Source organism: Lipophrys pholis (genome assembly GCF_963383615.2).
Source record: "Lipophrys pholis genome assembly, chromosome: 1".
Lineage (NCBI taxonomy): Eukaryota > Metazoa > Chordata > Actinopteri > Blenniiformes > Blenniidae > Lipophrys > Lipophrys pholis.
The window spans coordinates 32,972,967-32,985,573 of NC_137635.1; the positions used below are offsets into that span (position 1 = coordinate 32,972,967).

A 12,607-nucleotide genomic window follows, 5' to 3' on the forward strand; every position below is an offset into this window, starting at 1 on the left:
ATTTCAACATACACTCAACCGTAAAACTTGTCATTTTCCACTCCTGTATGTGTGTGTCGTATGTGCATGTTTGTGCTCGTGACTATTTGTGTGCTACCTGCAGCTGTGGAGATTGTACAACAAACTGTTGATTTCTGTGTAACTGATTCTGTGTGTGTGTGTGTGTGTGTGTGTGTGTGTGTGTCATAATATCAATCTTTATTTCACAGCAAGACAAAGATCACACATTGAACCAGTTAAAACATAATTATTGTTAAACTTCACACCTTAAACCTCATTATCTACAACTAATAATGTCTGATTAGCTTTAGCATTAACTCCTTTTCTTCTAGTCAAACTTCCCTCTTTCCCTCTCTGCTCTTTCTCTGCCCCTATGCGCCACCCTTGTACAGCGTCCATCTGTCCAGTACACTGGTCTCATCCTCTGGCCTTTCTCATACCTTGGCTTCTCCTGACCCCAGCCCCCTCTCCTTGATCCATACCCCATCCCCTGTTGATCCCTGTGACGAGGATCCTGTTGATCCCTGGGCTAACGATTCAAACCTTACTGAATGTATGTATGTATTATATATGTAAGGGAGTGGGGTGGAGTGTTGTTTTGTTGGTCAGTTTTTAAAAATGTTTTATTTTAGTTTCAGTCAATACTGCTAAAAAAAAAAATCACAACAGAATGATTGTATTATTTCTGTGTTCACTAATGATAAAAAAATCATAAAAAAAAGAAAAAAAAGGGAACAAGTCCATTTTATTGCAACATGATTAAAAAGAACGAAAGGTCTATCTGATTTGATGGCCAAGTGTATTAGAAAATATGCAATAAGCTGAATGATGTGGGAACACTAATCAATTTCAATACTATTATTCCATGCCATCAGAAAGAAATGGGACCAAGATAGTCTCAATACTTGAGCTGAAAAGTAAAAATAAATGGGTTTTAATCTTTCAGCACAGGAAAAAAGTTCCAGTTCCTGAAAAGTCTCAACATCATAAACTAATCTAAGAGTTATGTTTATGAGCGGTATGCTACGTCCTGTCACCAGTCACCACATTGTTGTAAAACGGTGGAATATAGCACGACGGGGACAGAATATTAAGAACACTGTCAATCTCATCTCTACTGCAAACCGTAAGAAGTCGTTCCTGATGTTAAAGCACATGCAAAAACATGAAAGCAAGATTTCCTATTAATTGGTGCACCTAAAACAAACACAAAGCTGATTATTAGGAACTATTAGAGACATCACAGTCCACCTTACAAATAGTGAAAAACTGAGAGGTGTTTGTAAAATCTTCAGCCCACTCTATTAGAAACACATCTCTGAACAACACAGTCAATCTCGACAATAATCTTTTAACTCACTCTATTGGGAATCATGAAAAGGCTTATTAGGAGGGGTGAAAAAATATTAATCATAGTGAATTTAACACCACGAACTTCACCAAATATTCAGTTTTTTGTGCGTTGTGTCATCACAGTTTGCTGGAGAGCAACAAGTTGATTGTTTATGTACTTCCCAGAGACTGATTCATCATTCTTATCTGTCCTACTCGTTATATTACTACTACTCACATTCCCTCAGCAGGACCACCTACAGTACAGGATCGCCCACTGACTTTTTAGCACAGTTCAATCACCACATGTCCACCAACTTTCAACAGTGTAAGACCCCCCACCCCCACCCCCCAGTGCTACATCACTCGCTCTGCCACCTTTCTAAATCAGACCATGTGCGAGCCTAGCACAACAGATGAACTCAAAAGTTCCCTAATATTCAGCAAATCCCTTTCAGGATAATTTATTCACTGTGAGGAGACTGCAAGGACAAATATTTGAAACTGACAAACTTTCATTTGTGCTGCATTTTTATTTTGAAATAAATACATATTCATAAGATGATTTTAATCTCGTCTTCCTTGCAGTGCTTTAAAGTGACAGGAACCATCACTGCAGGGGGAATGATGAATGCTTTAGACCCTTAAAGTCCTCCATTGTGTTTTGGCAGCGTGATTACTTAAGCGCGTGCTGAGTGTGTATTGATGAGATCGGGGATATAACGGGAGGACTGAAGCACTCGAGCTAATCTGAACCCACTGGCCTCAAGGGATGGGACCGAAAATTGAATTAGAGGAGGGAGTGACAAATTTGACTCATCCCACTTGTCTGCATTTGCATTAATATAGGTGGTGTGGAAGCTGCTTTTAGAAGAATTACCTATGAGTCAGCCAGAGCTCTATCTTTTACACATGCCGCAGAATAAACATATAAAAAAAACCAACCAAGAACCTCAATGCAGACTTGTTGTGTGTGTGCGCGAAAAGCCCAGACAGACTGAGCGAAAACACACCGTAACAAGTCTTAGTGGAAAGCAACACAAAGGATGGCGGGTGAGCGGAGTGATGGAGGGGGGGGGATGTCAGGGAGACGGAAGTGTCAAGCAGAGAGAGTGGCATCTTGTCAGAAGAAGGACCGGAGGGAGGAAGCTGGTTGCTTTGCGTACATCATGACACTCATCTACAAATAAAATGTTTGCAACAGCTTTAAAATGAGCAAAATGTTCCATTTGCATCCAGTTTTAAGTCTAAAAGCAGTGATTACAGATCTGAATTGACATCCTATTAAAATGGACCATTTCAGCACAAAGCAGATTTAAAGGCAGATGATCACATGGAGAGAAGTAACACACACTAATATGGCCATTAACGTATGCACTTTGTCACTTTCAGCTTTTTCCTGTTTTATTACCTCTAAAGAGACACTTTTGCAGGAGACAACCATGCAGTGTCAAGAATGAGACAACAGGACTGTCAAAGCTTGTTGAAGGATTCATTGAGAATTTCCGCCAATTTAGAGATGCTCTTAAATATATAAACTAAACGAATCAAACTTTATTAACTGCCTTGGGAAAATTCATTTTTTTTGACCCGTCCAATTTCTAGGATGTGGAGGTGCAGCAACATTATGGCGCACCGGGGAGGTGGTGGGGGTCAAGGGTCTTGCCCAGGGACCCACGGTGGTGACACAAACAAATCACAAACAAGGCAAAAGGTCGATGCTGCAACATCCCGACAGAACAATGTTGAGATTCTCAAATTAGAAATATTTTACTGGCTGCCAGCTAACGGTTTAGATACAAACAACCACTTTTAAAAACCTTCAATAAAATAATACAATCATACCAGACCGTCTACAGATTTTAAAGAGTTTGAAACATCGGGTGTTTGCTGGAGCTTCACTGTGGACATGAAAAACTTGTTCCAGGGCAAAGTAAGTAAGGAAGTCGTCACATTTGAACAATTCAACACACAATTTATTGCAAAATAAGGATGAACAAAGACGAGCATTTCCAAGCTACAAGTCGACTAAAAAAAAAGAAGAGATATTCTAAGTATTGAAAGAAAAATATTTCTCAGTATTGTTCATTTAAAAAAACAAACCATGTGGTTTCTTTCAATTCATACTTGACTTTTTAACCAGAGTTTAATATCTCATCCATTCAGCGTTCTTTTGCTTGTTAAACCAGATATGCTATTATTGCTGCTTCACTTTATTTCCTGTCTGGCTTCTGTAAAAGATACAACGGTGAATAAATTCCAACTTTTATCAGAAAACTGTTGGATGTTTTTGTATCACTGCTGGTTGTCATCAATCAGAACACACCTCAATGAACAAAACTACCAGCGGGGTGATTTTCAGCTTTTCTGGAGTTGATCAAATTCGAGTGTTTCACCTTACCCTCTATTTCTTTGTGCCTCATTTTTACTCCTCTCTGCATTTCATTTCTCCACAGCCTGTTCCCACAGGGATGGCTGAGATCAGCAGCATGTTGCTTAAGGACACTCTGACATTGAACTGACAATAACTGCGATAGAATCACAACCTGCTGCTGAGCCTTTAATGCACTAACTCGTTTTAACGTATTCAACGGGGATGAACCCAGGTAGAGATTTAACTCTGAGGAACAGTTTTTGTTGTCTAAATTGGATAAAAAAAAAAAACAAGTTGTGCCTTATATTTTTACAGTTTCCTGACATTTGCCGGCTAACGAGGAATGACTTACTGCTGGGTCTGTATTTAAAAATATTTGCTTTGTTGATAACAAGTACTGTTATTTTTCCTTTAATCCATTAAGACCTGAAATTTCAATTGCTTGTATCCTCTAACGATTATGTGCCAACTTTATGCGCTTCTCCTTTCAGAGCTGCATTTGACATAATTCCACCTATTTTACCGTGTATCTCTGTAGATAATGACACATTTCATTGGCAGAGGGTTATTAAAGAAAAAACGTTCACGCTGTCAAGACGTAAGGTGTCACCGTTGCACCGGGACTTGCTGGGTTAATAGATAGTTGCAGTAGATAGAGTGGAAATGTGAGAAAAGAGTGCAGAAGAATGACATCTAACAAATGTCAAGCCGGCTGCTGAGGTCCGTGCAGCAGGCGCATAAAACACTCGTCCATAACGTCGTCCGACTTACTCACATTTCAAACATACTGACGTGTAATTGAAAATGAAGCATCAGATTAGAATAAATCACTAAACCGTACATACTGTACTTTGCGTCTAACCCAGAGCATTAAAATTCGACTCACGTGCTCATGCATTATTAAAGCTCGGAGGTGTCAGTAGTAATGAGACGTGTAACGTTTGTGTTGTCTCTCTAACTTCTGTTGGACACCAGGGAAATCCTTTGCTCTGCACATCATTTTTTACACTAACTGGATCATTTTTTCCCCCCGCAGTATTTGCTAATGTTTATTCTTGCACCCCCCCCCCCCGCTGTTTGGAGCATCGTTTGGACCGCCATTAGTTTCTGATCGCACATTATTAATTTCCCTCATTTTCTCGACAGAGTCACCAAAGTGTGCAACTATTAGTGCATGCTTAATGACATTTATGGGATTTTAAAATGAGACTCTTTGGTTTGCGCACACGGTGAAATGAGTCTATTCTTAGGGTCTAATGAAATTAGACGGATTCTTTCTCTGGTGGCTGCAGCCGCTGCAGTGGCCCGTTCAGTGGTGCGCAGGTAACAGCACTACTTGCAAGTGACAGGAGCTGAGATGGAATCATGCCAGCTTCTGTGTGGGAGAACGGACAGAATGCTGACTATGAGCAACTGGACCCCCCTGAATACACGACGCGTGTGTGTGTGTGCACGAGCGTCCAATAAGAATAGAGAGGGGGAGCTAAAAATACCCGGACATACTGTAAATGTGTACAGTATCTGGATCTTTTTCAGATGTTTGAGCTCTTTTCACAAAGCACAAGCACACTTCTAATTGTCGTCGCACCAAATGGAGCAGTACAGTAACAACGGTTCATCTGAAAAGCCTCAAATCCTTTACAGCAATGGAAGTAAACTGCAAGCAGCATGTCCATATTTACCCACTGGTCCATCGTACTTTAAACAAACAGAACAAAAGAGGGAAAGGAGAAAAGGAAGACAGTGATGGGTTTAATTCTTGTTTTCGTTCACTGCCCTTCTGTCTGTAGTGACGTAAGTAATAATGTGAGAGCCACATCCTTTTGTTCCTGATAGCACCAGACTGTTTTCTACAATTAGAAAAGACATCATAATGTGGGATGACTGCATTCCAAGTTGGCGACTAAGTAATTATGCTGCAGTGTAGTTCACATTGACGGCAACTACAAGGTCGAAAACGAATGAGTCCACTGAGTGAAATTTGCTGACGCAGGGATAAAATTCAGGTTTTTCTTGTCTTTATTTTTTTTTTTTAAATCCCAGAAACATAAGAACAAAAGAAAATTCTTCACTGTGCGTTAGCTATTAGTGCTTTCTGCTGATTCACTGAATGACAAAGCAGTAATTTACAGTTCTGACTGCCTCATAAACATTTTAAAACTACTCAGAGCCCACCACATAATGTGTGCCATTACTAGTGTCAAACATCACATATTATAATGTGAAACATTACTGAAGGCCTTTACTTTCAGTCGTTACTTTCAAAAACGCTGTTTCAAACACTGGAGTTTATGTGCATGTCTCATTATCTTGTTGTGTGTGAGGACAGTTGTGAAGCTCACTGAGCTGAACATTACCATGACAGTTACACTTTCACTAAACTCCTGTTCACTGCCATGAGAGCACTTTAATAAGGCTGAGCCAACTCGGTTCTTATAACAGCAACGTGGAATATGGAGGTAACAACAGTGACAGCCTCTATCCATAGCATCTGTGATGTGTGGGCTTAGCAACACTAAAATAGGTTCATCTTACCTTGATAAGATAGTAGAATACAATAGAATACAATAGAATAGAATATGAATTCCACATAGCCGCATGTTTGCAGTGTTATTGAACTACTGGCACAACTTGGCTTAGTTTAATGTAATAGTTAACGTCAGTAAGTTGTAGGAAGATGCTATGATCTAGTTGTTAACTCCCATCACTACTTGAAGAAGCAATGAGTAACTATGATCAAAATCTAAATTTAAGTGAAGGAAAAAGAGGAAAACACAAACCTGATGCGATTAAATTATTGTAATAGGAACATACAGAAAAACAAGTCAGTACAACAAGCTTCACACATGAAGAACACTGATTTCAGACAAAAATGAACATCTGAAAATCGAATAAAATCAGTTTTTTGTGTTCCCCCACACAATGGCATCCATTATATTACGCTGCAGCCAAATCAGTGCCATGTGAGGTTTGTATTTGCACGGGTATTTATCCCAGATAACATACACATACACCAACACACAAACACACACACTGAGATTTGTACTGATTTGTTTCAGTGTGTTTGATGAAATGTCCATAATCAGTACAATTATGTGAACCGGCTGCCAATAGTTGTTCCCTAACTGAGTAAAACAAGGACGAGTCTCCTGTTCTGCACCACTGTGAGGATTTTACATAAAGTGTTGCAGTAGTGAGATTTTAAATCATTTATCAACCACGGAAGTAATGAAAGAGGTGGGATAAAAAAGAAGAATGGGAAGAGGTGAGTGTCTCTACTGCTGATGCGGCACGTCATTCAGAAACAAATACGCACACGGGAAAGGCAAGCAGCATTTGTACTGTAAGTACAGTGGTGTGTGTTTTTATTTTTTCTCCCATTTTCTTCCCTGCTGCAGTGCCCAGTGGTGGAGGGGTGGGCGGTTCAGGGTGGGGTTGAGGGGTGGATTATTTTTCATTTTTTTCCCCTTTCCTTTCTCAGGTGGATCATGACTTTGATCGTCGATGCAGAGAAATCCGAAGGCCACCTGCTGCTGCAGGGACACGGACATGCTGTCGCTAACATCTGCTCCGACAGGGCTCTAACCACGCACTCGTAAGTGTGCATGTGCGCAGGAAAGTTACATATGCGTGGGCGCAGCGCACGGCCTCCCACGCACACACACACACACACGTTTACTCACAAACTAACCGTGCACACAGGACTTAACTTACCCACGCTTCTGTAAAGAGAAAAACACATGCACACACGCGAACCCTATGACACATTCAGACCTCCTACACCGCTAATAAAAGGCTTTTGAAAAGGCTTCAGATGGAACAACGCCGTCTGTCTCTTTTCTTTTCACTCCGTCGTTCCTCTCCTCCAGTTTACTTGCTCCATTCCTGCGTCCCACAAGACAGCGGGGAGGCAGCCAGCCACTACCTGCTGTCCCAGCATGCACTGCTCCCTGACAGTGGTACGAGCCCGTCGACCTGGCCACCAAAACACTGGTTGCCTTCCGGCTGTCAGTCACTGTTTATGGAGCTCGACTGCAACCTCGCACAAAAAACAACGGCTGCTAAATAAAATAAAGACCCCCGTGTTCATCCACACTGCTCTTGAATATTGCTGTGGATATAAATAACCTGTTTTTTTAGTTTTTTTTCTTTTCTGTTTCTGCTCCTCAGATAACGAGCCCCGCAAAGTTAGCAGGCATCGTAAAATGCTTTCCAAGCAATTTCCAGGAAATGCAATTGGTGCAGCATCAGCGCACAATATGTGATTGGGTATCATTTACATATCGGAATATTGTTTTCTTCAGGGTGGCTCTAATAAGCAAAGTGGCCTTAACATGGGCATTTGCAAATCATTAGCAGCCTCCGTGTGATACGCTTGTGTTACCTGCCACATTTTATCTTAGTGGACTGTCACAGCAATGACTGGAAAATCCAAGCACCAATTGGAGCTCTGAATGAAAGGTTTATTTTTGTCCCATTGTCTTTGTGAACACTGCGGTCTATCAGCTCCTAACTCTATTAAAAGATTACTGCCACAAATGTATATAGACTGGAGGGAATTGGCATTTCTGAGTACAATAGCTGAAAAGGAAGAGATGACATTTGTGTTCTTCTTCCTTGTGGAGAAGTTATCAGAGCGATCTAGTTCTCTATCTGCTGCGTGTCATCTGCTCAGTCCTGCCACGGCACTAGTGTCTCTCTGCTTCCAAAATCCGAGCAAACGCAAGGCTGAAAATCCTCTGAATTTTTGCTGAGGGCAAACAATAGAACACAAAGGATCGCTTTGTCAATATTTACAATCCAATTTTAGGCTGCAGCTACACCTGTGAGAAACTCCGTGGATGGTTTTGGTTCCTATCTATCTTTAAACATCATTCAGTTTTGCAAGATTAAAAAAAAAAGCACACGTGCCATTTCAGCTTAGGTGAATAATGCTGCAACTTTGTAAGCATAGTTCAAGACACGCCTTTGCATGTATGTGCAGAAACAAACACTTGTCCATTTGAGGGACAAAGCCATTGATCTGAAGGCTGCGGTCGGAGCAGAGGGTGGGAGCAAGACAGCACGTTCCAATTCTGCCATTTTACATTACTATTGATCTCCACATTGAGACACACAGCACAGCATCGATCTTAACACCGGCACAAGCCAGGGAGAAGGGAGAACGAACACCTCTGTGTCGCTCGAGTCCGGCACAGCCAACCGAGGACAGGCTGACCAACAGATAACCTGCACCTTTGCAAATGCACGCACAAAGAACTGGAGAAAAGAAGGAGCTGAACGATTTCTACAGAAACATACAGACTGGTGTAAAAGGACACTTTAATCCACAGGCTCGCCTCGGTCCCTTTATCTGAATGTGGATATCCCTATGTGAGGTGCTCCGGGGTATCAGTCAGTCCAGCATTGACAGGGGAAAGGGAAAACTGGTGCAGGAGGCAATTAATATTCAGAAACACTTCACTTTTAGTTCATAAGTAGAAGGAGCCACTCCGGCAAACAGGAAGGGTTGAGGGATAGATGACAGAGGGTTAAATGAGGAGATCTGCAGGAGAAATAAAGGAGATAAGGGAGACACAGGGCGTGAGCTAAATATATTAGAGCTCAGCAAAGCATTGCCGAGCTCTAATCTATACTTCAAGGTTATTAACATCTTAATAATGAGCCATTAAACCATACATAAAGTGATCAGAGATAGCTATACACGAGTTTCTTGGGCTGAACAAATTAATCTGACATGGTTTGGTGAAATCTGAATTGATAAGAATTAATTATGTGGGTGGGTGCAGGATGGGGCTGAGAGTGATGCAACACCTGTGGATCAAGGTGAATGAATGGGGGAGCAGGGAGAGAACACACACACCTACACACACGCACGCACGCAAGCACACGAAACATAAACACTTTAATTACAAATAGGGTGTCCTTTTCGAATTTGTACGGGATTATTTGACTCAAGAGCTTCGCAGTTTCTCCCCACATCCTGTGGCAGGACACAGCTGAGCAGGCAGCAGCTGCACCTCCATCCTCCAGTCACACCAGCGTCCATGCAGCCGCGCACACCCAACGCATGACTCAAAGCCTCGTCTATGACCTCATCCGACACTCACCAAAGTTTGCTGGTACTGAAGCGTCCGGTTTTCGGTCTTGTCCTTCGCCATCGCCGCAATATCCTCATTAAAAACGTCCCCCTACCCCAGAAAAAAACCCAAAACAATTAAAAAAAACAACAAAAAAAAACCCAGAGGCTCTCCGGGGCGTGAATTGGTTTTAATGTGCGGTGGAGGACGAGGCGCCCGCCGTCACATGTGCGCGGTGTAACAGGTTTTCTGACATGAGCCCTGCTGCGTGATGCAAAGAGCCGGTGCTACGGTGCGTGCGTGCGGATGCGCGCGCGCGTGTGTATGTGTGTGCGTGCGCGCGCGCGCCGGGCAGAGTCTGCTGCGGTTTCAACAGTGAAACACCGCCTCCCTCCTCCACGTCCACTGTGCTGCTCTGCCTCCGAGCTGGACAAGGATCTACGTGGGCTTCGTTTTTTTTTTTTTTTTTTTTTTTTTTTTCCCTTTTTCTGTTTTTGGTCTCCTCTCCTCTCGTGTGAGCGCGCGCAGGTGTAAGTAACACATGATGAACAGAGATCAAGACTGATGCAGGGTAATTAACAGCAGTCAGACTTCAGACTTCCGAATCCTCCTTTTAAAAGACCCGGAGAAACAACCAGGAGTCTAAATCTGTGCCTGTTCTTCACTGCATTACATAATTTCATTGCCATTGATACTTTTCTTCAGTGTTTTTAAGGATCTCCACCCTTTCCCCCATGGCTCAAATGTAATAATAGTAGACCTGTGTGTTTTGAAGAGGTCATGGCTCCCATGGTGTGGGCCAGACCTCATGGGCGTTTCAGTAGGGAGAATGTATGGACTCAGCGTCTATTGCAACCTGCATCTCTAGAGCCACATCTCTCTCTCTTTTTCTTCAATTCTATTTCCACACCTGGTTTATTTTTTTAAAAAGGCTCTACCGGCTAAAATGCTTACAAACTGCTAAAAACCAGAAAAACAAAATTGGAAGGAGGTTTGGAGCTAAAGAAAAAAAAAATGTTGGCAAAATCTTTGAAATGGTCAAGAATGGTGTAAAAACAGGTCAAATGGTTAAGATGGCCAAAATGGCTAAGTGACTAGAACAAAATGTCTAAATTGCTAAAAGAACCAAACTCGTTGAATCAGTTAAAATAGGCACCAAAAAAGGTTAAAACTGCTACAACAGCAAAATTCTAAATTGTAGTCATGAAACATCATGATTGTACGTTTAGCAAAACTACATAAATAGTGGTTTGCGTTCTCGCCTTACATCGATAAGGTTTGGTCTTCAAACGCCGGCCTGTGTGGAGTTTCCACGTTCTCCGTGTGTGTGTGCGGCTTTTCCTCCGGTTTCTTCCCACAGTCCAAAAACATGCATGTGAGGTTATAAATTGCCGATAGAAGCAGGAGTGTGAGTCTGTCTGTCTCTCTGTGTTTGTACCTGTGACGTACTGGTGAACTGTCCAGGGTGCATCCGGCCCTTAGCTGGGATTAACTCCAGTTCAATCATTTCCAAAGCACCTGCAACTCATTTTGAGTTGAAATACCGGATAAATATTTGTTTATTAAAAGCAGCAATGTTGCCAACTTTTAAATCAGATGACAGACACAAGTTGTTGTATTGCTACGATCTGATTTGAATATACCGCTAAATGCCAATGGAAACGGTCAAATCGGCTTGAAAACTGACGCCATATCACAAAGTATCCTTCTGCATAAGCCTATTAGAAGCTTTTACCAATAAGTCTATCATTTGTATAGCACCGGAAGAGAATTATAACCCAAACAGCATCCGAAAGGAACATTTGAAAAAAGGCCAATTAGGTCAGGGTGAGGGGTCAGAGTTTCATCTTTCATCCAGGAGGATTCCATCAGTTCTGAAAGAAATAGTTCTTGACTGAAAAGAGTAGAATACTATAAATGAATGCAAAAAGGAATCTGAACTTCAAAAAGATTCTTGCATGTAATTGTTTGACGAGCTGTCGCAGAACGGTGGTTTGAACCATGTCGAGACGATGAAAGACGACTGGCTGAATCTGGAGCCCTACACCTGTTTTTGAAGTTGAAAGCTGCTGGAGTTTCCTATCTAGTTCGTACTGGTCACTATTATTACAAGATGGTAGCAGGTGCTCACAAACTGCACATCCATTTATCATGTGTATCACTTTTTCCAACATGGGGCAATGATGCATGTATTCACACAGTTGTAATCCTCACAGACTCATTTTGTACCATTAATATAGATACACTTCTTACTTAGACAGTGAGTAAATTCTTCGTGACATTGATGTTTTTGCAACTTGGCAGCCTTCCTTTTTCCTGATCCGTTCTTTAGTTCATTATGTCACTAGAATTCATATAATCAAAGGAATCCAGACAAACTTGATGCATGTTTGCGTCACACTGATTTTCTGAGTAGAGAACTTACTCAGGCTCTCCGTCCTCTGAAGGACCCTCCACAGCCTCAGTGTGTGACGCAGCCAGTTAGTGGAAAAAAAAATAATAATAAAAAAAAAATCTAAGCCTCAATGCCCTAATGGCATCATCTCAGTTATGTCCTCAGACAAAGCTCTTCTGGGAGTCACAGAAAAGCCTCTAACTGTTTAGAGCGGCTGTGCGGCAGTCTGCGGCACCATTGAACTGCGCTTCGCATGCGAAACCAGTCGAATGTCCCTTTAAAATTTTAAACATTCTCACGTTGATGCAATCTAAGGCGGAATGACAGCAACTCCCCGATTCTTTGAAGCACGAAGGCGATGCACAGTCAGGGCCTGGAGGGGAAACTAGAAGTGATTACTGGATGACGGCTTATTACAACAATAAA

At 41.9% G+C, this 12,607-nt stretch overlaps 1 protein-coding gene across 1 annotated transcript in view; it reads right to left on the reverse strand.

The window, feature by feature from the left end:
* Nucleotides 1–9,867, reverse strand: part of clcn2a (chloride channel, voltage-sensitive 2a) — a gene marked incomplete at both ends in the record, with an annotated part of 62,135 nt that extends 52,268 nt beyond the window's left edge. Inside the window, one exon of the mRNA XM_080464570.1 lies at nt 9,817–9,867. Coding sequence (XP_080320696.1) covers nt 9,817–9,867 — 51 coding nt within the window. The remainder of the gene's footprint in view (nt 1–9,816) is intronic.
* Nucleotides 9,868–12,607: the final 2,740 nt, after the last annotated feature.